General features: G+C 36.7%; 1 protein-coding gene across 5 annotated transcripts in view; it reads right to left on the reverse strand.

The window, feature by feature from the left end:
• Positions 1–3,832: 3,832 nt before the first annotated feature.
• Positions 3,833–26,168, reverse strand: part of ARHGAP12 (Rho GTPase activating protein 12) — a 52,698-nt gene continuing 30,362 nt past the window's right edge. For 4 of the 5 annotated variants that reach the window (XM_058184285.1, XM_058184281.1, XM_058184284.1 and 1 more), the window contains exons 6-18: positions 24,553–24,678; positions 23,065–23,139; positions 22,651–22,712; positions 21,878–21,959; positions 19,667–19,771; positions 19,224–19,322; positions 18,082–18,184; positions 15,365–15,484; positions 9,962–10,060; positions 8,912–8,989; positions 8,544–8,678; positions 7,982–8,084; positions 3,833–7,585 (exon numbers count right to left, since the gene is read on the reverse strand). In XM_058184285.1, the coding sequence (XP_058040268.1) occupies positions 7,411–7,585; positions 7,982–8,084; positions 8,544–8,678; positions 8,912–8,989; positions 9,962–10,060; positions 15,365–15,484; positions 18,082–18,184; positions 19,224–19,322; positions 19,667–19,771; positions 21,878–21,959; positions 22,651–22,712; positions 23,065–23,139; positions 24,553–24,678 (1,362 nt within the window). In that variant the 3' untranslated portion in view covers positions 3,833–7,410. The remainder of the gene's footprint in view (positions 7,586–7,981; positions 8,085–8,543; positions 8,679–8,911; positions 8,990–9,961; positions 10,061–15,364; positions 15,485–18,081; positions 18,185–19,223; positions 19,323–19,666; positions 19,772–21,877; positions 21,960–22,650; positions 22,713–23,064; positions 23,140–24,552; positions 24,679–26,168) is intronic. The other variant, XM_058184283.1, reaches the window with a different exon arrangement.

A 26,168-nucleotide genomic window follows, 5' to 3' on the forward strand; every position in this document is an offset into this window, starting at 1 on the left:
TGATGGTCATAAAGCAGGTCATTATGGGTAATGGTCATAAAGCAGGTCATTATGTGTCCGGATCTGATTTTATTGCCTTTTTCTACCATGGTCAGTAAGTAAATGTGAAGTTGTAAACTGTAAAACACTAATGCAGAGTGGTTAGGTAGCAAACCCATTATTTGCTGTAAGACAGTTTGTTGGAACTGGAAGTAAACATGCTTTCCAGCAAACCAGGGGTGAAATCCAGCAGGTTCTGACCAGTTCTGGAGAACCGGTAGCGGAAATTTTGAGCAGTTCAGAGAACCGGCAAATACCACCTCTGGCTGGCCCCAGAGTGGGGTGGGAATGGAGATTTTGCAATATCCTTTCCCCAGGAGTGGGGAGGGAATGGTGATTTTGGAGTATCCTTCCCCTGCCACACCCACCAAGCCACACCCACAGAACCGGTAGTAAAAAAGTTTGGATTTCACCACTGCAGCAAACCATTGTAAATATGTGGCTTTGAGCAGTGATGGGATTCAAATAATTTAACAACCGGTTCTCTGCCTTAATGATTTCTTCCAACAAGCAGTTCACCAAACTGCTCAGAAAGTTAACAACCGGTTCTCCCGAAGTGGTGCGAACTGGCTGAATCCCACCACTGGCTCTGAGGGACATTAAAAATGCTGGCTAGTTGCCAAGCACCCAAAAAGCGTTTGTATAACCACAGTGATTGGAGGGGGAGGTTGGCATGAGAACTTTAAAGCTGGGTCCTAAGTATATTTTTGGGGTGTCCATTGTAACTTTGAATAATTGCTAAGAGACTAGTTATAAGTCAAGAACTATCTGTATTGCTTTGGTTTAATATGTATAGTTTTGCTTTTATAGTTTTTCTTTGTTTTTATATACAATCAATAAAACCAATAAATTGAGAGGGGTTTTAAATTGATTTTAATATTTATATTTCTGTTTTTTAATAATTGGGCATTATAATAAGTTTTTTAATGATTATTTTAATTTGTATATTGATGTTTTTATATGCCTGTAAACCGCCCTGAGTCCTTTGGGAGATAGGGCGGTATATAAGTTTGAATAATAAAATAAATAAAATAAATAAATAAATAAATAAAAACTTGAAAAAAATATCATCAGTTACTGATGATCAGAGCTACAAACATTTAGATGACCACTAGATGGTAGCAAAATCTAAGCTATATATTCTGTCTTTTCTCCTTGCCACATCTGATGGTCACCTGTTTTGTACAGTTCTGTTAGTTAAAAGTTTAGTCTGCCATTTTGGCTATAGCCCCAATATCGGCAATTTGGCAATGCATCATATAAATGCATTGGAGAAGAGATGCTAAGAAAAGAATTAATAAAAGAACATTGGTAGAATATGTACACTTGGTTTGCAGCAATTAATAGCTGCAATTAATAGCTTACATGTTTGTCAACTTCTCAAAAGTGTTTTTTGACAGAGCAACTAAAATGTGCTGAAGTCTTTGATTCAAATTTCCACCTATTGTTGCTGTCGAAATTTAGTATCTTTATCAATATAATTAATTATAGATTGTAGACTTTATTATACATCTGTAGTTTATTATTTAGGGTTAATACTATTAATTATCATATTCATTTTATGATACTTTCTCCATTGTTACCCATATTTTATTAAAAAGAAGGAAGTTCATATTTTTAAGTAGCAAATGCTGCAGGGACATCTTCCATTTATTAGCTCTCTGTGGATGCTTCAAAATTTCTTTCAGAATGTTTTCTTTATACAAATATTATCTTTGTAGAATCTCAAGTCAGCCAAACATTCCAATACTGGTAGCATTCAGCTTACAGTATTTCATTTAATGACTATTTGAGCTACAATGGTAGTGAAAAAAAGTGATTACCATTTTTCATACTTGTAACCATTGTAGCATCTCCTTGGTCACGTGATAATTCAGACACTTGGCACCAGTCTCATACTTCTGGTAGTTGCAGTGTCCTGAGGTCATGTGACCTTCTTTTTGTGACCTTCTGACAAGCAGTTTCAATGGGGAAGCCAGACTCAATTAACAGTTGTTATTAAATTAACAATTGCAGTGATTCACTTAGCAACCGTGGCAAGAATGGTTGCAAAATGGGGCAAAATTCACTTAACAAATGTCTTGCTTAGTAACAGAAATTTTGGGCTCCACTCAAGGACTACCTGTACTGTACTACCTAGAACTGGCAATTTTGCAAATTTGGGGATTATTTGTATTTTGTGTATGTGTGTTATAGCCAGAATAATCCTCATCCATCTTATTTCAGGTCACATTTATATCTTCTTAATAGAAACCTTTGAACAGGGCATCTAAAACAATATTGGTGCCTGAAGTTAAATTGAAGTAGATCTCTTCAAACATTACTGAAATTTATCTGCAACCCAGCCACCCGCCTTGCCCAAAAAGTTTTATTAGGTCTTGGCAGTAATTTTCCAGGCCTGCTGGGTCTTTAAAGGGGCTCAGAACTTGCAAAACCTAATGATTTAAATAGAAGCTTCTAGCTTGATCATTCTTGACCAAGAAAATGTATGAATAGTTGCAGATTTCTCACTTCATATTCCTATCAAAGGCTTTTTTTCTGGATAGAATGTACTAAATGTATTTCTTGAATTATATGCATGTGCAAGTGTATAACCACATACCCTTGTCTGTATATCTTATGTGGATAAAAAGCTAAAGAGGCTGTCTCTGCATTCACACAAAACAGCTGTTTAAGTGTGTCAACAATACTCTTTAAGTTCACAACTACTGTTGTGAACAATTTCATGGAAAAAGCTTTTAACAAGGCTTCTGTTTGTCACTTTGCCTACTAAGACGACTAAGAGATGGCTGTTAACTCTTTCTAAAATGTACTTACTTTTTATAAGAAGCACTAAAATTCTATGTACTTCCGATATAAAGGAAATAGTATAATGTATCGTTTTCTAGGAAGTAGTCCTCCTAATGCTCATTTCTTGTTTCTTGGAGAACAGCAAGAGAATAATTTCAATTCCGGAAGAAGTCATATTGAGCAGGGTGTTTTTCCACCAGAACATGTTTAAACAGAGTAACCCAGTCTACAAGCTGAACTAGTTGAATACAATCATGTTTTGCTTTTGCAGTATTTGAAAGAATGCAAGTTGTTTGTGGCAAAAAAAAATGCAATTGGTGATCAACACCAAATATTTTTTTAGAACCAACTTTTACTAAGCAATTAAATCTATCAAAATTCTAATAAAACGAAGGCTGGATAGAAAAGGGCAGTGAATGAGACACCCTTCTAAATGGAACACCATGATGTAAAAATATTCACTTAAGCTCCATTATAGGACAGGCTATTTTATAAAGGACTGATCTGGCAAAATACAGCCTCAGCAGCTGCTCATTCACATAGGCTTGCAATTGTCAGAGCTCATTAAGATTCTTTGGGGCAGCTCCCTTTCCTTGCTAGGCTTTGCTATGCCTCATTAGACATTCAGGAACTGACCCCTTCCTCCATGCACTGGTCCTAGCCAACATTTATGGTGGGTAAATTAACAAGTCCAACAACTGCTGCTCTTTTCTGGCTGAGATGCAGCTATTCTTAGAGAAATTATTTACTGCTAATCATGTTTCACTTTGCCTATGACGACTAAAAGATGGCTGTGGGAAACTGAATCAAATCTGAATGAAGTGGTTCTGTTGCTCACCTGCTTCCATTCTTAAAAAATCAACAGGGACCCCACACACAGCTCCAATACCAGAAAGAGGAATTGAATAAAATTTTCCTGTGCTACAGGTGGTTGGAGAACAAACAAATGTCAAGAGCTGGTTATGTATTTCAAGTGACTGTTTTAGACAACGCAAACACAGACTGAGAGTTAAATGTTTATTTATGTCAAAAAGAGCATCAAACTCATTGCCAGTAATGAGTAAAACTCATTTCACAGTAATCCACAGTTTCTTAATTTAAAAAGTACAAGATAACTTGAATGCCACTAATTAAGTGTCTCCCTGCATCCCAGGGAAAACACAAACCATTTCCAACAAAGCAAATCCTGAATTAGCACAACTTATTTGTTCTGAAACACAGGCACACTTCTGGTAAATACATACTGATGTATTACAGCTAATGGCTTTGATATGTTAATTTTGCAGCATTATGTTGGCTCCAGATTCTTTAAAATGTTAATTTATGCCAAAATTTCATAAATTCAGTTTGGGACTTATATTTTTTCCATTTTCACTAATTATTAATTTTTATTTATGTAATTTTAAACAATCAAATAGAAATATTTAAATAACAGTTTATTTCTGGCACAAAACTTAAAGAATGTTTTATCCGCAGTAAGAGATTTAGGAAACAGTCATGGAAATAACACTATCATATATCAAAGCCAATTAATTCATTAGCCATCTACCAAGGCAAATATAGTCAACTGCAAAAGGCAGAATACTTTCTCATTACACATCATCATTTCGAAATGACAACAATAAATTGGTCTATCTTCTTTGTAACATAAATGTGATTTAACCAAACCTTCATAATCTTTGGAGATAGGCTGTTTTATATATATTATTGAAACAGAGTCAAAACTAGGAATATTTACTGCACCTGTTTTGAGACATATTCAAATTAATGCAGTTCAGAATATTTACAGGATGCTTGAGGAAGTTTAAGAAGGTGATCCTTGCTTATCTTGCAAACCAAAATGCACCTTTAAAAGTTGAGCTAATATCTATTATAGAGTGTTTCAACTACATGACTTAAGAAAATTTCTAGCTATTAATAACTTATTTGGAGAAGAATTATAAGAATATATGTTGAATGATTAGCTTCCAGAATTATATTTGCAAAAGCCATTTATCACAAAGTCTGCTTGAAAACTATGTTAAATGTTCTCAATATCTGTGTAAGAAGAAAGAAGCAAAGCTGTAGCATGTTCTAGCAATTTTGATATTTGATACAAAGAAATAGTCTTTAATTTATTCTAATAATAATTTTCTAAGCTAACTGGGATGGGAGCTAATCTTCCATCAGAGTTTTCTTCCCAGCAATACTTTTTTTTAGTTTTATTATCGGTTATATAAGATAAATCAGAATACAGAAAATAAAACAGTTTTATCCAATAAGCTACTATTTCTGGTCAGGAGAATGTTCTGAAAGACAGATACAGGAAGAAAATAAATTCTGTGATCATCTTTATGACTTAAACTAGTAAAGGAGCATATTATACAGTTTCATTCTCCGGAAATACACCCATTGTTTCCAAATGCCTTAATAGGCATGTGACCTGCATATTGTTTCTTCCACAAAAACCTCTATGATCAATAATAGAACTGGGCCTTTTCTACATTGAGGTCAATATTACAAAGTTTTTCTTCTCAAGAAAGCCTTTTAAATAATGCCTTAATGTTGTTAAATTGATCAAATAAAATGGTGAGGGCAACTGTCCCATGAATCCTGTAGAGGGAATTATTATTCAGTAAATCCCTTCCACTTCTTTTCTGGCCATCAGGACTGTTTGCCAACGATGAATTCACTGAGTCCTTGTAAGTCAAAGATCATTAATGCATTATAAAACCAGCAACCAAGAAATGATTGGTTGGTTTTTATTTATAGTTTCAATATGGCACAACTTGCATTTCAAATCTGAAGCACCACATTCCGAACAACTAACGGTTTTATTTCATTTCCACATAGCAAATGTCAGATATAGCAGTTAGTCTAGAAAAATACAATTTAAAAAATCTTCTGCAGACCATGTATCCTGTAACAAAATCTTCTGAAATTATTTTACAAATCAATCTACATCATTAAAATCAAAAGGAATCCTTAAGTTCAGCATTTTCATTACATCAAGACATCCATCTATTCAAATATAAGTTTCTGCAATATATAGATGTTAGAATTTGCAATATATTTATCTAATATAGCTCCTGTACATATTAAATAACATCAGAGGTTCTGCTTGTAGTGCATTAACCATGTAAAGCAAGCAGTATTTTTCCAGTACCATTTGCATTAGAATTATTGGCGTGCAGATGTTAGCATTTAAAAAGTGCACAGAGTTTTCCAAGTAACCCATTTTTCTGTAGGAACAGCATATCCATTGGAGGTACACCAAATACCAGTTATTAATATACACATTCAAAGTGTAGGAGTAGAAAGTATACAACAGTGTATACACATAATAATAAAAAAATAAAACACCCAGTTAGGACTTCAGTGTGTATTTACATCTGATTTTACTACCACAGATTCATGCAAGAATTCATTACAATATCAACTTCCAGTTAGATTTGCTAAATAGGATTTAATCTCAAACTATACACACACACACACACACACACACACACACACACACTCACTCACTCACTCACATACACATATCTTGGAAAAAATGCTGAACACTCCAGCTGGTCACAGATATATCCTCCACTGGTTATATGCACCAATTCAGTATCTGAAGCAATAATAGTATGTGGTTAAAAAATAAAGCCAGCTAAAATCTGAGTAAGTCCAGAAATATCAATGGCAAGTAAAATTGGTGTAGTGAAGGAATTTACACTGCCCACTGTTAGCACTTGTTTAATCTGTCAAATTAATACAGAAATCTGTAAATGAATAACGGGAATTCTCTTATACATTTTAATTTGTGAGCTTGCACTGCATTGATTCACTAAAAATAGCTCATAAAGTTCTTCAAAGTCAGTTGATAAAGAATTTATTTTCTCCAAAGCAAATATTAAGTCTAAGGTTACAGAATTTTTGATTTATGACCATCATTGGTACAGAACCTCTGTCAATAAGCAATATGTTTATGTGACCATGTCCAATTTTACAACTTTTTGCCATAGTTGTTAAATTTATCACACAGTTTTCAAGCAAATCCAGCTTCCCTCATTGGCTTTGCTTTCGGCGGGGTTGCAAATGGTGATCATGTGATCCTGGGACACTGCAACTGCTGGTTGCCAAGTATATAAACCATGATCATGTGATTGTGGGGACATTAAAACAGTCATAACTGCTAGAGATGATCATAAATCGCTTTTCCCAGCAGTTATAAATTTGAATAATCATTAAATAATGGTTATAAGTTGAGGACAATCTGTATTTAAAATAAAGATTAAAATGCCATTCTAGATAATCCTGACTGAAATTAGCTTCTTCCACCCAAAAAAATCCAGTGTGTACATCTATATAAAATCTCCAGTTTAAGTGTCCCTAGAATCATATAAACTTTGTAATATCCATAACATTTATTGTAAAAAAAAAATCAAAGTTAATAGCTTTCAAAACCCAGCAAAAATAAATCACACTCTTCTCCCTCCCCCCCAAAAAAAGTGCAATACCATCAAGTGGCTGCTTGGTCCACAAAGACATAATATATATTGAGATGCTGTTTCTGTCAGAGCCGAGTTTTTGTCCTTCAAAGGCCAGTGAGGCCTTTCAACGTCCAAAGACTGAGTTCAATTCCAATAGGATTAATTCTACAATCTGGTTCTGATACACTGTGTGAACTGCTATATTACCAGTCTCTTTCTCAGGTTTTAATAAAGTTGGGCCAAAGACTATGGCTATACTTTGATAGGTCATTCGATTCTTCTCTCCGTTTTCTATAATTCTGAGAAAGATAGAAAAATATTTATTCAAACTTGTTAACATCATGTTATTATCAAAACTATGTAGTATCGGTCATAAATGTTCTGACATGTGCATATATGTGGCTAGTACATATCTTCCTCAAGGCATAATCCTAGGTCTTAGTACTACTTGAAATAGGTCCGATGCTAACATTACCAGTCTGTAGAGTTTTGCGTAACACGACTTCTAGAGTCACAATTTCTCACTTTTGAGTAATGGTGTGACATTTATCAAGATACTCTACTGCGTTGATATTCTTTCCTTTCATAATGCTGATTCTTTGCCAAAATCACACCCTTATTTATACTCTACTGGGTCTTAAAAACTATACACTTATATACACTAAGTTACATTTCTTTTCTATGTATTTACTTACTTCTTGAGGTGTCTGAACAGCACCTGCATCGTATCGTGATTTGGCTTTGGCAACTGTTTAATCAGCTCTTTTACAGCTTGAACACGTTGCCGAGGCTCTTGTTCTAGAGACAGAAGAGACAAATTCTAGGCACAATGCAGCTTTTCATATATTGGGAGGACATTAGCTAATACCTAGCACCATCTAGTGGCTAACATGAACACTGCTTATACTGTTGATCTACTGCAAGTATAACTACAAAGGGTTCTACAGCATCCATAGGGCTGGTAAAATAAAACGAGGCATAATCCATTTTATTGGGTTAATATATACAATACAATAACATGGACATTAATCTCCTTTTTTCCATCTAGTAAGTATTTGGTTGTAATTCTATTTAATAGAATTTCATAATTTTATCTCACTATGAAATTACAGTTAATAATTGCCTTCCTACTTAAGGAAAACTAGTGACTATTAAAAACTTTATTTTTCATTTTGATAAGTCTTGCATGCAATGAGGACACTTGTGAATTACTGTGAAATTCTTTTAGGATGAGCAGATTTTCAAAGAAGTACTTACTAATGGCATTGACAAAATCATTGAAATGGCTGAAAGTGAATAATGGTTCTGGCAATTCTCTAAAAAACATTTTCAAAGCCCCTGTGATGACATGAATATCTTCCCATTTGCTGTCATTCAAGTCCAGTTTTTCATCTGAAAGAAACAAATACACAACCACTAGCTTATACCATAATAAACTTTTGCTGCTGTTGTTTATACACATACAAGAATATTCAGATAAAAAGGCAATTCTAACTATATCAATAAATAATTGCAAAAGATATAGATTTCTATGTCATATTAAACATATAATCCCTTCAAACCTGTTACGATAAGCACTTATAAAGGAGCTTAATTGCAAATAATTTTTATGTATAAGAACTTACCATGATTAACTGCGAATCTTAGCTTCTGTATTACTGCAAGATTACCACTAACTCTGTACAATCCATCAATGTCCAATCCTAGAAAAAATATTTTTTTTCAGCAAACATTCTTACAACTTACATTAAATCTTACGTTATATATACATGCATGCCATTTCCTAACAGCAAAAAGGGAAAGCAAACAATTTAAAGTGAAAATTACAGGTATAAGAAGCAATTTAAGAAGCAGATTATTTCATTACGTTCCATTACTCCGTTGTTTAGAGATTAACAGAAACATTTCATGAATTTAAGAACTATTCTTTTCAGGTCCATCTGGGAATGTGAATTTTGTGGAGAACACCTAGTAGAAAACTAGGTTTCTCGTTCCTTTCACTCCTGAGAACCTCTGCCATCTGGAGAAAATACTATTTCTACTTGGAATTTGTCTCTCTTAAACCACACTATGCTAAAACTGGGAGACTGGAACAGACATTCTCACATGTCTGCCACCTAACATGAGGACAGACTGTTAAATCAACATAATATTGTTTCTTCAAAGTGTCTTCTTCAATAGACTTATCTTCAGCAGCATTTATCTCCAGTCAGAACTGGCAATATAGAAAGTGAGAAAGCACAATGAACATCAATACTAGGAAAAAATTATTAAAACTAGCTATACTATATAATATAAAAAAAAACCTAAAATGAAGTCTTTCACACTCTTCTTGGGAGTCAGGAGAATTTACTTTGGACTACACTATCTAATATTAAAACAAAAGCAGTCTATTTCCCTCAGCACAGCAGCATTTTGTTCTTGGATCGATCATTATAGAGTGGAAACAGTTCTACACTGTTTTCAAACTTTTTCAAGCTTTTCTAGAAAAGTGTTTTTCTAACTTTTTTACATAAGAGGTTTTCAGCAATCAAAAGAAAACTTGGGGCTATATTTTCTTTTTTAAAAATGCAACCGTATCTGTATCTTGGGAGATATTTCATTGGTGAATACTAAGACTTTTGTTAACAAAAATAATTTTTAATCCTAAAAACCAGTAAGTAGTTTCTTCCTACCATGTTCTTCAACATGTTCAATGCACAGCTTCACAAATTTTGGCACAGTGTTATTTTCTCTTTGACACAAACTGCTTAGATTGCAGCCAAATACCTGATCTGAAGAACAGAAAAATAAAAATTTGTAGACGAATGAGATGAATTTCTTAGCATAGAATAAAAGTATAGAATAGAATAAAAACAAATATATGTATGTATGTATGTCTTTAGTTATTTGGGTTTTCTACCGCATAAAATTGGAAGAGTCTTGGCGACGTTTCGACAGTCTCATTCGTCATCTTCAAGCTGGTGTTTTCAGCTTCGTGCTTCTAGGAGCAATGTGTGATCACAGCTGTTTTTTTTTTCCTTTTAACTGCTAGTGGGGGTTTGAACTGATTGGTTGGGAGCTTGGCTGTGTTCTGATTGGGTGGAGGTGTGTTCTGATTGTGTGGGGGCTTGGCTGTGCTCTGATTGGATGGTGGGATGGCTGTGCTCTGATTGGATGGGGGTGTGTTCAGTTTGGGTGGGGGCTGGGTTGTGCTCAGATTAGTCTGAGTTGCAGGGGGATTTGAATTGGTGAGATGCATTGCTGTTATTTGGATTCTTGTTTGTGGTTGTGCTACATCTTCATGGTGGGTGTCAGTCTTTTTTTTTTTTTTTTTACATTTATACCCCGCCCTTCTCCGAAGACTCAGGGCGGCTTACAGTGTATAAGGCAATAGTCTCATTCTATTTGTATATTTTTACAAAGTCAACTTATTGCCCCCCCAACAATCTGGGTCCTCAATTTACCTACCTTATAAAGGATGGAAGGCTGAGTCAACCTTGGGCCGGGCTCGAACCTGCAGTAATTGCAGGCTACTGTGTTCTTAATAACAGGCTTTTACCAGCGTGAGCTAAACCGGCCCCGGTTTTGGGTAATAATCCAGGATTGTAATGTCTAAATGGGAGCAATGTGTGATCGCAGCTGTTTCTTCCTTTTAACTGCTAGTGGGGGTTTGAACTGATTGGGTGGGAGCTTGGCTGTGCTCTGATTGGATGGAGGTTTTTTTGTGCTCTGATTGGCTGGGGGTGTGTCCTGTTTGGGTGGGGGCTGGGTTGTGCTCAGATTAGTCTGAGTTGCAGGGGGATTTGAATTGGTGAGATGCATTGCTGTTATTTGGATTCTTGTTTGTGGTTGTGCTACATCTTCATGGTGGGTGTCAGTCTGCTGCATGTATGGATTGGAGGGGTTTGAAATGGCTAATGATGCAGCTGCGGTCTGGCTTCTGGTCCGTGGTCGTATTTCATCATCGGTGTGGGTTTGAGTCTGCTTTCTGCGTGGATGTGTGGTGGTGACATGCTGTGTGGCCCTCGTGGGTGTGGGTCTGGCATCATTCCTCATGTTAGTGACTTGTTTGTCTATAAGGGCAGGTTTCCAAATGGCTGGTAGGCGGGAAGTATCATCTCATTTATTCATGCAGTGTTGGCGTTGTTCTATCTCGATGGCTTCTCTGATTATTCTGTTGCTAAAGTGTTCAGTTTTGGCGATAGTTCTGGTCTTTTTAAAGTCAATTTTATGTCCTGTGGCTTTAAGGTGTTAGACCAAGGAAGAAGTTGGTTCCTCTTTTCTGACTGAGTTTTTATGTTCTTCAATGCGTGCACTTATTCTTCTGTTGGTTTGTCTGATATATGTGGTGGTGCAGGCGGTGCATGGGATTTCATATACTCCTTGATTTTCTAACTCAATTTTGTCTTTGGGGTTTCTTAGGATGGTGGATATTTTTCGGTTTGTGCAGAATGCTGTCTTGATGTTGTGTTTGTGGAGGATCTTGCTGATTCTGTCTGTGGTGCCTTTTATATGGTGGGAGGAGGAAAGCAGACTCAAACCCATACCGATGATGAAGCACGACTATGGACCAGAAGCCAGACCGCACCTGCATCATTAGCCATTTCAAACCCCTCCAATCCATACATGCAGCAGACTGACACCCACCATGAAGATGTAGCATGACCACAAACGAGTCTCACCAACTCAAATCCCCCTGCAACTCAGACTAACCTGAGCACAACCAAGCCCCCACCCAAACTGAACACACCCCATCCAGAGCACAGCCAACTCCACCATCCAATCAGAGCACAGCCAAGCCCCCAGCCAATCAGAACACACCTCCACCCAATCAGAACACAGCCAAGCTCCCAACCAATCAGTTCAAACCCCCACTAGCAGTTAAAAGGAAAAAAAAAACAGCTGCGATCACACATTGCTCCTAGAAGCACGAAGCTGAAAACACCAGCCTGAAGATGACGAATGAGACTTCGTCGAAACGTCGCCAAGACATTTCCAATTTTATGCGGGAGAAAACCCGAATAACCAAATACCTACATACAAATACCCGCAAAAACCTCTGAAAACAAATATATATTTATATATATATATGAATGATCATGAACCTGGACATATAACATTTACATCAGTCTTAGCATTGAACTATATTAGATCCAATAAACTCTTAGGAATTTTACAAGTTGATTTTTTAATCTCTAAGTCAGTACTGAAAAACCTTTGGAGGCTCAAGGCATGTATTAGGATCTGGGTTTTTTTTATCCCTCTCTCTCAGAGCAATGGCAGTGTTCTGGATTTGTGGGAGATTTTGCCTACTCTCCTGAGATGGACAGATCACTCACTGGTGAGACTCAATTTCTCAGTGCTAGCTTCCTCCGCAGAGAAACTGGGCCTATTGATCAGCCCACCCCCAGCCGACTAATGGACCCAATTGGGTTCCAGAGGAAACTTGAGTATTATTCCCAGAAATCCTACTAAGTGTCCAGATTGAAGCCTTGGTAACTGCATGGAATAACAAAGAAGCAATGGCTTTAGACTGGATTGTGGAGAGCACTGGAAACCTTTCCATACACAAGAGCTCCTGATGCTCTCCATGGTACAGGATGGAATTAAGGAACTTAAATAGGCCCAGAGAGTGTCACCTAGAGCAGGGGTCTCCAACCTTGGTCCCTCCAACCTGAAGTCCCTTTGTGGACTTCAACTCCCAGAGTCCCAGGAACTCTGGAAGTTGAAGTCCACAAGTCTTAAAGGGACCAAGGTTGGAGACCCCTGGCCTAGAGTGTTGCTAGTGAAAGACAAGGAATGAAGATGATCAGACATGAGCTAGAGCCGCTATGAAGGCCTACCTCATGACAATAAGGGTGATGAAACAACTATTTGTGCAGAGAAATAATTATTGCAACAAACTGTGACAAGTTCTTAAAGAGATGAGCATACCAGACCATCTTATTTGTCTCTTGAGAAACCTGTATGCGGGTCAAGAAGCAACAGTGAGAACTTGACACGGAACCACTGATTGGTTCAAAATTGGGAAAGGAGTCCGGCAAGGCTGTATACTATGCCTATTTAACTTATATGCAGAGCACATCATGAGAAAGGTGGGGCTGGATGAATCAAAAGTTGGAATTAAGATTGCTGGGAGAAATATCAACAACCTCAGATATGCAGATGATACCACTTTAATGACAAAAAGCGAAGAGGAACTACAGAGCCTCTTGATGCGGGTGAAGGAGGAAAGTGCAAAAGTTGGCTTGAAACTCAATATTAAGAAAACTAAGATCATGATATCCGGCCCTGTCAATTCCTGGCAAATAGATGGGAAAGAAATGGAGGTAGTGACAGATTTTATTTTCCTGGGCTCCAAGATCACCGCAGATGGGAACTGCCGCCAAGAAATTGAAAGATGCTTGCTCCTGGGGAAGAAAGCTATGGCAAATCTAGACAACATACTAAAAAGCAAAGTCATCACCCTGCCAACAAAAGTGCATATAGTCAAGGCTATGGTTTTCTCAGTTGCAATGTATGGCTGTGAAAGTTGGAGCATAAGAAAGACTGAGCGCCAAAGATTTGAGGCCTTTGAACTGTGGTGCTGGAGAAAACTCCTTGGAGTGCAAGGTGGTTATACCAGTCAGTCCTAGAGGAGATCAACCCTGACTGCTCTTTAAAAGGCCAGATCCTGAAGATGAAACTGAAATACTTTGGCCACCTAATGTCGTGTCCCACTCCTCCGCTGACGGCCGGGTCAGGGAAATCCGAATCAGGCTTGCTTCTGCAGCTCTGCCCAAAGTCCTAGCAAAGTCCTCAGAGCAGGCAGGAGACCAGTAAGTGACTTCAGCAAGATAAGTTCGACTTTGCCTGACTCAGAGACTGCCAGAAAGCAGATCCTTTATATAGGCCATGGGGTGTGGCTCCATGATTCAGCACTCATTAAGGCCTGCCCCTCCCTTCCTTCTGTTGCCTCCGCCTATCCAATCTTCTGATGCGAGGGTCACTCCAATCAGCTGTTGTTGGAAGTAAACTTTCCTCAGGCTCACATGCTGTGGAGGGGGAGGAGTCTAGCTGCTCCGTTTGCCTGGGCATGGAGCCAGGGCTGGGGCCGGGGGATGCTCCCTCCTCTGCAGCCTGCTTGGGCATGGAGCCAGGGCTGGGACCAGGAGGTGCCCCCTCCTCTGCAGCTTGTCTGGGCATGGAGCCAGAACTGGGGCCGGGAGGCATACATTCCTCCGTGTTCGGGAGCAGATAAGCAGACCCCGGCTGCGGTGAGAGCGGACAAGACACAACACCTAATGAGAAGGAAGGACTCACTGGAGAAGAGCCTAATGCTGGGAAAGATTGAGGGCAAAAGAAGAATGGGATGACAGAGAATGAGGTGGCTGGATGGAATCACTGAAGCAGTAGGCGTGAGCTTAAATGGACTCCAGAGGATGGAAGAGGATAGGAAGGCCTGGAGGAACATTGTCCATGGGGTCGCGATGGGTCGGACATGACATCGCAACTAACAACAACAACAAATAGACATTTAGAAAGTAGATGAAACTCCTGAATTTTGATCAAGTTTGATACCTGCAATGAAAACTTTCCAAAGTGGCAGTTAAGGAAATAAGTGACCAAACAAAATTAGTTTAATGTGTTATTTTACCCGCAAGTCTTAAAATTCAACATTCTTAACTTTCCCTATACCACAAAAATGTAAATGACTGAATTTTTTTACAAGAAACAAATTACCAATAGCAGATCTAGTTACTGTTGCATACTGATAGAAAACAACCATAATATTCTTGATAGTGAGATCTATTATTTTTTAAATTTCTCTCTAACAAATATAACACTTAGATGGGAAATATTATGTTCTTTAAATTTAATAAAGTCTCTTGTTTGTTCTTTTATGTAATATTATATATACAATCAGCTTCTAACAGATATACTCAAATTGTGACTGTTTCCTGTTACTTGCAGTAGCAGAAGCTTTCGATATGTGCAGCTTTGAAGTCACAATGTCTCCGCCATTTCCTAAGGAAATGGCTATTTCCTCATACTGAAGTAATCAGCATGAATCACTATTTTCTAATTTTCTTAATTGACAGATTAAAAGGCCTTACCCTTAATGTAGCCCTTTTCACGGACTGCTTGTAAAGTAGGTCTGCGGATTAAAAACTTCTTCAATTTCGTTTTAGTCTTCTTTTGTTCTGAAGAATCAATACTGCTAGATATTTTTAGTGCTGAAAGACAAGAACAACATTTCAAATAACGTTCGACAATCATTAAACTAAATATTTTCTAATTTATAAAACAAGTTAATAATGAATTTCACAGGGACAAAATAGTGTGATCATTTGCAAGACATTTATGGGAAAATATTGAAATGCAATATAATGATTAACAGAAGTACAATAACATGCTTGACTTTTATATAACCTTTTTAAAATTTCAATTTATATTAACAATTATTTTCTTCGGATAACAATTCAAACATTATGTGGCCCTCTTCCTAAAACGTTTACATAAACATAATAAAGATGTTTACATTCTGTCAGAAGGACTTATGATCAACACATATACCACCACTGGGAGAGACCTCCCATTGGATGTGGTGAAGATGGAAGAGGAATGAACCAGTTACGAACTGACATGTGGCCAATCAGGCGATGAAGAGAAAGTTCTATCCCGATACCCAGAGACTGTTAGGATCTAAGAAGAAACAGACTTAGGCTGAACCCTAGCAAGATCTTGGAGTCCTAGTGGACAACCATTTAAATATGAGCCAGCAGTGTGCAGTAGCTGCCAAAAAAGCCAACAGAGTTCTAGGCTACATAAAGATAGATAGAATCAAGATCAGGTGAAGTGTTAATAGCACTTTATAATGCCTTGGCAAGGCCACACTTGGAATACTGCATTTAGTTTTCGTCACCCCAATGTAAAAAAGATGTGGAGACTCTAGAAAAAGTGCAGAGAAGAGCAACAAAGATGATTGGAGGCTAAAACATACGAAGAACGGTTGCAGGAACTGGATATGTCTAGTTTAATGAAAAGAAGGATTGGGGAGACATGATAGCAGTGTTCCAAGATAAATATCTCAGAAGTGCCACAAAGTCAAACTATTCTCCAAAGCACCTGAATGCAGGACAAGAAGCAATGAGTAGAAACTAGTCAGAGAGAAGCAACCTAGAACTAAGGAGAAATTTCTTGACAGTTAAAACAATTAATCAGTGAAACATCTTGCCTCCAGAAGTTGTGAATGCTCCAACACTGGAAGTTTTTAAGAAGATGTTGGATAACCATTTGTCTGAAATGGTGTAGGGTTTCCTGCCTGGGTAGGGGGTTGGACTAGAAGGCCTCCAAGGTCCCTTCCAACTCTGTTGTTGTTATATTATGTTAACTATTTCTCTTTTTCAGATTAGAAAACACACAGTCCAAATTCCCAACTACTATACCATTTACTTGGCAAAATAAATATATATTTTATGTTTTACTATCAGTGCAAGTTTCCTGCCTAAGCAGGGGGTTGGACTAAAAGACATCCAAGGTCCCTTCCAACTCTGTTATTCTATTCTATTCTATTCTATTCTATTCTATTCTATTCTATTCTATTCTATTCTATTCTATTCTACTCTACTCTACTCTACTCTACTCTACTCTAAGATGGTGTGGCTAGCTTTTAAAAGCTGATTGATACTGAAGAAAGTCTGTCTCCTTCTCTGGATGAGCCACAGCTTCTTCAGCCAGAGCTAGTTCATGAAAGCCTCTGCACAATTACATATCCTGTGTCAATTTCACTGTTCCTTTATTGAGGAACACTTTGCTGGTTATCATTCATGCCCTTGATATGTGACTCAGTCTACATGAGGCTGTCTCAAAAGATCTGGAAGTGGTAGCTGATTCAAGTGCATTATGGAAAGGATTTGTGGCATGCCTATGTTTGTTTATGTGACATCGCTACACTGGGAGCTGCACTGATTGTTTGTTGTTAGCTTCCAGGTTCAACCGAAGATGTTATTTTTCAAGCCCTACATGGCTTAGGGTCTAGGTTGCTCCAAAATGATCTCATCCAGGTGGAATCCAGCTGTCCAGTATGACTGGAAAGAGAAACAAATGAGTATTTCCATTTTTGAAAGTGTATTGTCATCAGACTCCATGCATGAATCTTCTGAGTGATGGCCACTCCACTCTGAAAAATGTTTCTCCAAATATAAGATGAGTGCTTTCAGTAAGAGGACAGAAAAATTATTCTGTTTCCAAGGACGAAGGCACTATTAATAACTGATTTTATAATTTATTTTATTACTTTTAGTTTTTGAATTGTTTTAATCTTATTTCCCCAGATATAATTATTTTGGAAGAGCATATACAACAGTATCTCAGGTTCTTTGCCTTTAGAAATTGCATTGGAATCAATAAAAACTGACTTTATACCGTGTTGAAAAAGGCCTATTTCTAAATATAACAATGATTAATTCGTGTTACCCACTCTGGGTAAAAGAAAAGCATTGATATTTGGTCCCTACAGTTTTAGTTTTTGGAAGAAAATATTTATTAAGGGTAAAAAAATCTCATTACATTCATTTCAAACCTGTATGATGATGAATAATACAAACTTCTGAAACAAGCACTGGCTGATTAGACAAGCCGCAATACTACATCAAGTGTTAATGACTGAAATTTATCCTATAAAATCTGACCAAAAGCAGACTTGGATATTTCCTTTAAAACTGCTGCAATAATGAAAAAATTGTCTAAATTTTTTATGTGTTCAAGAGCTAAAATATTTTTTATGGTGATAATGAATCAGAAGCATGTCCACTTAACTATGTCCACTTACAACGAATCTTTTTAGAATCTTTATGGTCCTTTTCTTTGTCTTGTTTTTCCAATCCAGGCGAATCTGGCATTTCATCATCCAATGCTTCTTCAGACTCTACTGTCTAGTGTAATTCCATAACAAGAATTAATAAGTTGTCTTCCTACAGAATTATGTTACAAGATATGTTTTATAAAGTGTATTTCTTCAAACGTGACTTCAAAGTAGAACATCACTTTATGAAACTGATTATATTGATGTTAAAATTGATAACAGCAATTTATATAATGCAAGTCACCAATCTGAGAACAGAAATCTGAGAAAATCTATCAATATAGTTGCCAAGAGTTAACACTGAATTAATGACAATACAATTAATATTATCTATCCATATAATTTAAGATTTTTTTCAGATCTTTTTTAAGTTCAAATCTTTATTTTTCTTGATTACATAAGCAAAAATAAAATGAAATTTTAGAAGAATAAAAGGCTAATAATAAGCTACATAAAATAAATCTTCCAAATTTAACAAAGTCACTGTGGTCATGAATGACTTTGTTATTAAAGGAGCTTGCCCAATATCTTATATCTTACAATATCACATACCATATAATGAAAGCAAAATACAACTTTTCATGCCTTTCATAGTACAGTAGAGATATTCCACTACTTCTAGTGAACCCTTTATTACAATTATTTGCATATAATGAGTAATCTGGCCCTAATTCTCATCTATCAAAAAGTTCACACGTACACAGGTCTTCAATCCTTTTCGAAGAGCTAGCAATTCTCTGCTCCTAATTCTTCCTCCATCATTCAATTTATCTAGCAAAAAGCATTCCAAATATAGCCAATGCAATGCAGTTGCTTCGTAATATTCATTTGGATCTTAAATAGAGTTTTTTCTAAAGATATATTGCCCTTTGGTTTTAGCTAAATCACCATTGGACACCCATGTCCGATCCCTAATGTATGTATGTTTTCAAAATGTAGTGTAGTCTTCATTTACCATGCATAAAAGCATCTCAGCTTTTTCTTCTTTGAATGTTCAAGAGCAGAGGGTGATTCAGTTGTATTATTCTGGTTTAAAATAATGCTTTACATTGATTCAAATATTAGGCTATAATTCTGGATGAAAAAATGTTTACATTAAAATAATTTACCTGGTTACTGATAGCATATTCAAGAACTCTAAACCATTCCATAATAGATATGTCATTGTCTGATTGAATTAATAGTTCAGTTCCCTGGCGTGTTTTCATCTTTAAAATAAAAGAAATCATGATATTAAAATCAAGATTCATATTTTATGTGTTCCCAAAATATCTTGATAATCACAAAAACAACATATTTAATATATTCTGAAATGATCCCAACTTGCTTTTTTGCCTCTATATGTTCTTCTATAATTTACAGTAATAATGGCTGACTCAAGTTGTCTCTTTCCTATTACTTTGGATTTTCAGGGCTGCCACATTTAGTGCTGTGGGAAACTGGGAGTGGGGATTGGATGAAGTTGGAGAAATATTTAGCCATAATAATATTCTTTCTCTGAGAGTCAAGGACATCCTGCCCTGCACCTGGAGATGTCCTGGTCAAAGTTTACCTCGATCACATTTTTCTTGCTCGATTTTTCCTTTGAAGCCCAGTCAATAGATGCACCTTTGAGATCCACTGTGAACTCTGGTTTAGATTGATTGACCCCAAACTTCTGAAATATTAACAAAAATGCATTAAAGACATAGATATAAGTGATATTAGAAAAGACTCTTGCACAATATATTTAAAAGACATGAAATAAATAGGATATTGCTATTTCAGCTAGTATTTGACTTATAACTGTGATTAAGCCCAGAATTACAGCCACAAGTCATGCTGGTTATTAAGCAGATCACCATGTGACTGTGCCGGATTTTACCAGCTTTTTTACAGTGTTTGTTAAGTAAATATTGCCATTATTAAACCACAGTCATTTAAGTAAATGCAGTGAATGTTGAGCAAATCCATTGTACCTAAGTAGTTCTGAGTAGATCCTTTGCAACTTTGAAAAGTCATAAATCAAGGACTCCTGTACTTAAAATAACTTGTTTGCTAGGTTTCCAATTTTAATGTGAGTGCATTGTTCTCCTCTTCCTCTTCCCAATTCTTCCTTTTCTTTATCTTAAGACCTATAACATACTTGCATTGGCTAGAACAATAGGTTGTTGTTTTTTGAGAGTTTCACAAAAATGAGTAATCTTATTGCCACTGAAATATCTCTGGACCATCGGATATCAAAATGCAGGAATCAAGATTTCTGGAAAGGATCTCAGTAGTCGGATAGATTACTAGAGATACGATTACTGTTAAATCTAGGGGACAACGACTATTGCCTTAAAAGAAAACATTTTGAAATATACAAAATTGTACAATGATACATAGAAGGAAAATGAGTTTACCTATAATAATTCTTATTTAATATAGTGGAAGCATCAGTGACACTACAATCAATGACTGTACTAACGTTTTAAACGAAATTATATTTATATACTGTAGTGCTGTGATGGTGAACCTATGGCACGTGTGCCAGAGGTGGCATGCAGCACCCTCTCGGTGGGCACGTGAGCCGTTGCCCCAGTTTAGCTCTGCCGTACATGTGAGCACGCCTCCGTCAGCCAGCTGGTCTTCAGGTCTCTGCCGCTCATGCGCTGGGGACAGGATGCATGCGGGGACAGCTGCACACATGCAGGGGCGCGTGCTGGGGCACATGCACAGCGTGCATGCACGGGGACACGTGCAGGGGGCACGTATGCATGCGTGGAGGAGGGACACATGCAGGGAGCCACATGTGCATGCAGGGAGCCACATGCGCAGCATGCATGCATGGGGACCACATACACATTGCATTTGGAGAGTTTAGGCGCACACTTTGGGCACTCAGTCCAGAAAAGGTTAGCCATCACTGCCATAGTAATTTTGGATATATCAAAAGCAAGGAAGCTGGCTGAGAAACAGGTTAAGTGGAAAACTCCTTCACACATATTTTCAAAAGAAGCTTGCATGATGTTTTCAAAAGGAAATCTTTTACTACCAACATTAAGTCAGAGCAAGAAACATTATCAGCTTATGATATGATATTGATAAAATTCAGATATTCAGGTATTCAGATAGAAAAACTCTGCAAGGCTGCCAATTATTCAGTCCAAAATGTGAGACAAAATGCTAGACAAGGAATTTTTTTTATTTTGTCATAATCAAAATTGAAGTTGGGATACTTATCATGATTTAAGATAATCATTAAGTGACATTTGAGTTCCTTTGATTTAAAGTATGCCTTGGTAATTTGAACTGAAAAATGGCTTCTCCATTAATGAGATAATTTACATTCAATTAACTTCTTTCCTTGATAAAGGAACAGCCATTTCCATGAGTGCACATATTTTTAACCCATGAGAGTCACTTCTGCATTATTGCAGTTTATCCCAACTCTCGCGAGTCGTATAATGTAGCTACGTATAACTGTACTACCTACCGTGTTTCCCCGAAAATAAGACTGGGTCTTATATTAATTTTTGCCCCCAAAAATGCATTAGGGCTTATTTTCCAGGGTTAGATTTTATTTTCAGAAAATTACTAAAATGTGTCCGACTGGCTAACGGATCTTAACTGGGGCTTATTTTTGAGGTAGGGCTTATATTACAAGCATTCTGAAAAATCATGCTAGGGATTATTTTCTGATTGAATTTTATTTTCGGGAAAACATGGTAACAGCCCAAAGGAGGAAAAGTGATTTGCAAAATGCATTTTCAGAAAATCTGACAATCTTTTTAGTACTTACCCAACCAGTTCCACTTCCTTGAGTCTTGGTAAACAGTAATGAGGAACCTTGCAATACTGCCCAAGATGACATCCAATTCTTTCTATAAAGGAGGTAAATATTTGTACATAGTTAAGAATGCAGTGCCAAAATTACCCAATGGCAACTCAGCAAACAGTATTGTTGTGGTTGCAGGCATACCTCTTACTGACAAATAGACACTTGTACAAATCATAGACATATGAAGGTTACAGAAAAATATTTAAACATTTATTAGACAAACGCATCACACAAGCTCTTACCAAATATATTGGGCAAATTTATAGTACTACATTCACACATGTAACAGTCTATAGTCAAAAGAGATGTAAACAAAATGGTTCAGTATCTATGAATTTCACAATTAAAAAAATTGTGATAAGATAGTATGAAATGGAATTTAATGAAAATTAAGCTAGTATTACATTTAAGGCTTGAGACTGCTATTTAAACTTTTTAGCTCATCATGCTTCTTATACTTTAGATTGTAAATTTTAATCAACTTCTTAATTTCCACTGGAATCAATGGGATTTGCTTTGATAAAGGTGTGTTAATAATGCTATCACGCTGACTATTTCATACATTAGTGTGACATTTGAACAAACTATCGCTTCAAAGGCCTTGAATTCCTACAAAATATTTAATATGTAGCCTGAAGTAGATTAGTAAATTTATATTTATTTTTACTCAATAATTTTTGTTGCCAAAAAACTCCTAAGACTTCAAAAATTATAAACATTATGGTAGTACTTGCCGGACTTTTTTCCCATTTTCTGTGATTTTAGTTACATTTAATAATCCATACTTCTCTTGATCCTGGAGAAGAGAAGAAAAAGAAATTTAATAAAGATGTGCCTGATATATATTAAAAGATGCTATGGATTTACATGATCCCTAATTTGCTAACCCTTAGTTGTGCTCTCAAAGCAATGGCTAATCTGGGCTGACATATAATTGGCACAGATTATTTTCCAACTATTTACTTCGTACATAGCCACAGATCTGAATATCTCAAACTCTTAACCTGGATTAGGAGGCATATGCTGTTAAAATTCTGAGAAATTAATTTATAACATACATTAACAAATGTACCCCAATATGCAGACATATGTAAAATTATACATATACAGAGAGGTTAACAGTCTCAAATATTTGTATTTGTACTGACTGTGATTTGATGCCTTGGTGAGGAAGGAGAGGATCCATTCTCAGGAAATGCAATCTTTGCAGGAAAAGAAAAATCCTAGAAAAAAAAATGCATTTAATTATTTATATAATGGAAATAAAATAAAGTCAAAGCTTATAGACTTTTAAATGGATGGAATACTAAAACAGTGGAATACGAAGTTAAGATTTTTATTCTACTGATTAGCTTATTTTTATAATTTATTTTTGGAATATATCAGTTTTAGTTATCTACTAAAATAATCCACAAATAAATCATATTTCAAATACTAACTTGCTCCTAATGTTTTTGGAACAAGCAGGAGTTCAGAAGTATTAATTGAGAAATATAAAATTCAAGAACTAGTTTTAGAAGCTATTTTACTAGGAATGTTTATAATTTGTGTTTCAACCTAAATGACTTGCATCCTTTACAGAATAGAGTTGCATTTTTACAATTAAGTATGATTTACATGTTCTAGGGCTGTGCAATGCTTCAGATACAATCTCAAAGAGGGCCTTCAAAACACAAAAGAGCATTTGTATGCAACACCTTTAGTCAGCCATCCCCTTTCCTGGGATGGGGCTGTGGTCCTGGGAAAAGCACAACTGCTTGATGGGGTTGTAGGTAGGTCCTATGTCACACTTGCACTCCAAAGCACTTTTTAAAGATTGCAACTACTTTTACATATTGGAAATGAGGTGTTGCACAGCCCTAGCATTCCAATCGTCGTAAGTTATTAATAGTCAATAAAAAGCAGACCATAATTATTTACAAATAAATACCATTGCATATATACATTTGTAATTTGTTTTTCATCTAAGAAACTCAGAAAGAGGTACATAAAACTTCTCTTTAATTTTCATCTTTATAAATACTCTATGAAGTAGGTTGGGTTGGACAGGAAGTAATAAATCTGAAGTCACCCAGTGAATTTCATAATTCCTTAAGGGCCTAAACCTAGTCCACACTTAAAACTAGCAACAATCAATGTATGATGTCCTTGCTTCCACTGATACTGCTTACTATTGTTTAATTCTTGATATTCTTTAATTGCTTGGTATTGTGTATTCTTTATCTTGTCTATTGTACTCTGTTACCTTTTGCTGGTTAGGATGCATTTTAACATTTTAAACACGATTCCTCAAATACCTACTGACTTCAGAGAGATAAAGCAAAAAAGCAACCATTAGGGAACCATTTGAGATAACACCATATTTCTAAACTTGAAGACTAAGATCTTAATTCATATATATTCTCAACAACAACCTTTTAAATAATATTTGGAGAAAGTAAATACAGCTTTTCATATTTTTTTTAGTTAATACTAGGTTCTATATCTGAATGTAATGCATTTCCCAAAATTAGAAAAAATATTTGAAATAAAGAGATTATATTGCCTGCAAATATTAATATGGTATCAGTCTTTATGGAAATCAGTGTGATTATGTAGTAAGTAGAAGGCCAAACAGTTATTTAAAATATACCTACCTTGTCATTTGTATCCAACACAACACAGCTATGCCTCCATTTTGTTAAAACTACTGGTTCCTGAAGTCTCCTCTCCAAACTTCTGCTTTTAACTATTTCTTTTTGCAGTTGTAGTGAAGCATTATACTAATGAAAATAAAACCCAGATGTAAATGTAATTAAATCTGCACAGATAACAAATAATATATGTACAATCTACTAGGAAGAATTTTAAGTAATATTTTCACTAACTTCAAGCAGAATATGTCTGCTTCTGTCTTCTGAAGAATTGAAAAAATATCTATCTAGTATCTTAGACCTTTTGTTACATTCAATAGTATTTTAATCTTTAAGAAGCCCTATAAATTAACCCAACAGTCCTGCAGGATACCTAAAATTAATATTTTTGTCACTCATCATATACATCAGGCCTTTGGCATCTACACCTGATTATTCAAGAATGGCATTTACAATTGCATCTAGCCAGAAATAATCTAGATTAATTCAACCTATGTAACATTTTACTTATTTTGTTATTCATATCCCAAGAAACTGTTAATAGAGGGAAACAAGAAGCAAATTAAATAAAGACATCTATGCACACTGAATGGCTAGTCCCAAAACGCTACTTTCAATCAAAATGGAGAACAACAACTTATGTTGTTTTGTATCAGTTGTTTTATAATTGCATACTCTCCTTACATTCATAATAACAGGAAAACGTGGAACCAGCAGCAAAATAAATTACAAGTAGTTCTCCCAACTGCAATTGGGACTGGCAACTCTATCATTAAACAATGTAGTCACAAAGTAAAATTTCACATGATCGTACTAACTTACAATGTCAGTTCTGGCTGTGGTTAAACTAATTACTCATGGTAATTAAGCAAAACAATAACAACATGTGACTGCAACTTGTGACTTCTTGCCAACTTTCCCATTGACTTTGCTTATTGAAAGCCAGTTGTGAATGTAACAAATGGTGATCACATGACTGATGATCGTGTATGTATGCTAATTGCCGACTGTCAGAATCATGATCACATGCCTGCGGGGAGGCTGCAATGGCCATAACTTTGAGGACTGGTGTTATGGTCCGCCAGCAGCCTGCGGACTTGACAGCGGAGTTGGATAGTGAGGAGGTTGGGGAGGACAATGGCCCAGTCCTGGAGTCAGGGGAAGGCCCGGATGAGGGCTCTGTGTCGGAGGGAGAAATAGGGCCAGGGCCATCTGGGAGTGATGCACGGATTCTGGAGGTGGACAGCAGAGAGGCAGAGGAACAGGAGGAGCCTGTTCCTAGTGCACACATGAGAAGAGCTGCCAGAAGGCAAGAGCAGCTGAAGCAAAAAGGACAACTCAGGAGTAACGCCAGAAGATGATTAGCCACTCCCATAAGGCTTAAAACAGCTGTTGTGTCTGCGCCCCGAGCCGGGCCCCCTGCCAGAAAGTGACTTGGAAAGTGAGGGGGAAAGGCCATCAGGACTTACCTCGGGAGCAGCAGCTTCCCTGGCTCAGCTCCAGGAGCCAGAGGCAGGCCAGGAGGAGGAGATAACGAGGCCTCTGTCCCCTGACTCTTCCCCCTCCCCCACGGCCATGCCTCCAGACCCAGCTGATGGCAATCAGGCCTGGCTGGACCC

The sequence above is a fragment of the Ahaetulla prasina genome, chromosome 4, assembly GCF_028640845.1.
Source record: "Ahaetulla prasina isolate Xishuangbanna chromosome 4, ASM2864084v1, whole genome shotgun sequence".
NCBI lineage: Eukaryota > Metazoa > Chordata > Lepidosauria > Squamata > Colubridae > Ahaetulla > Ahaetulla prasina.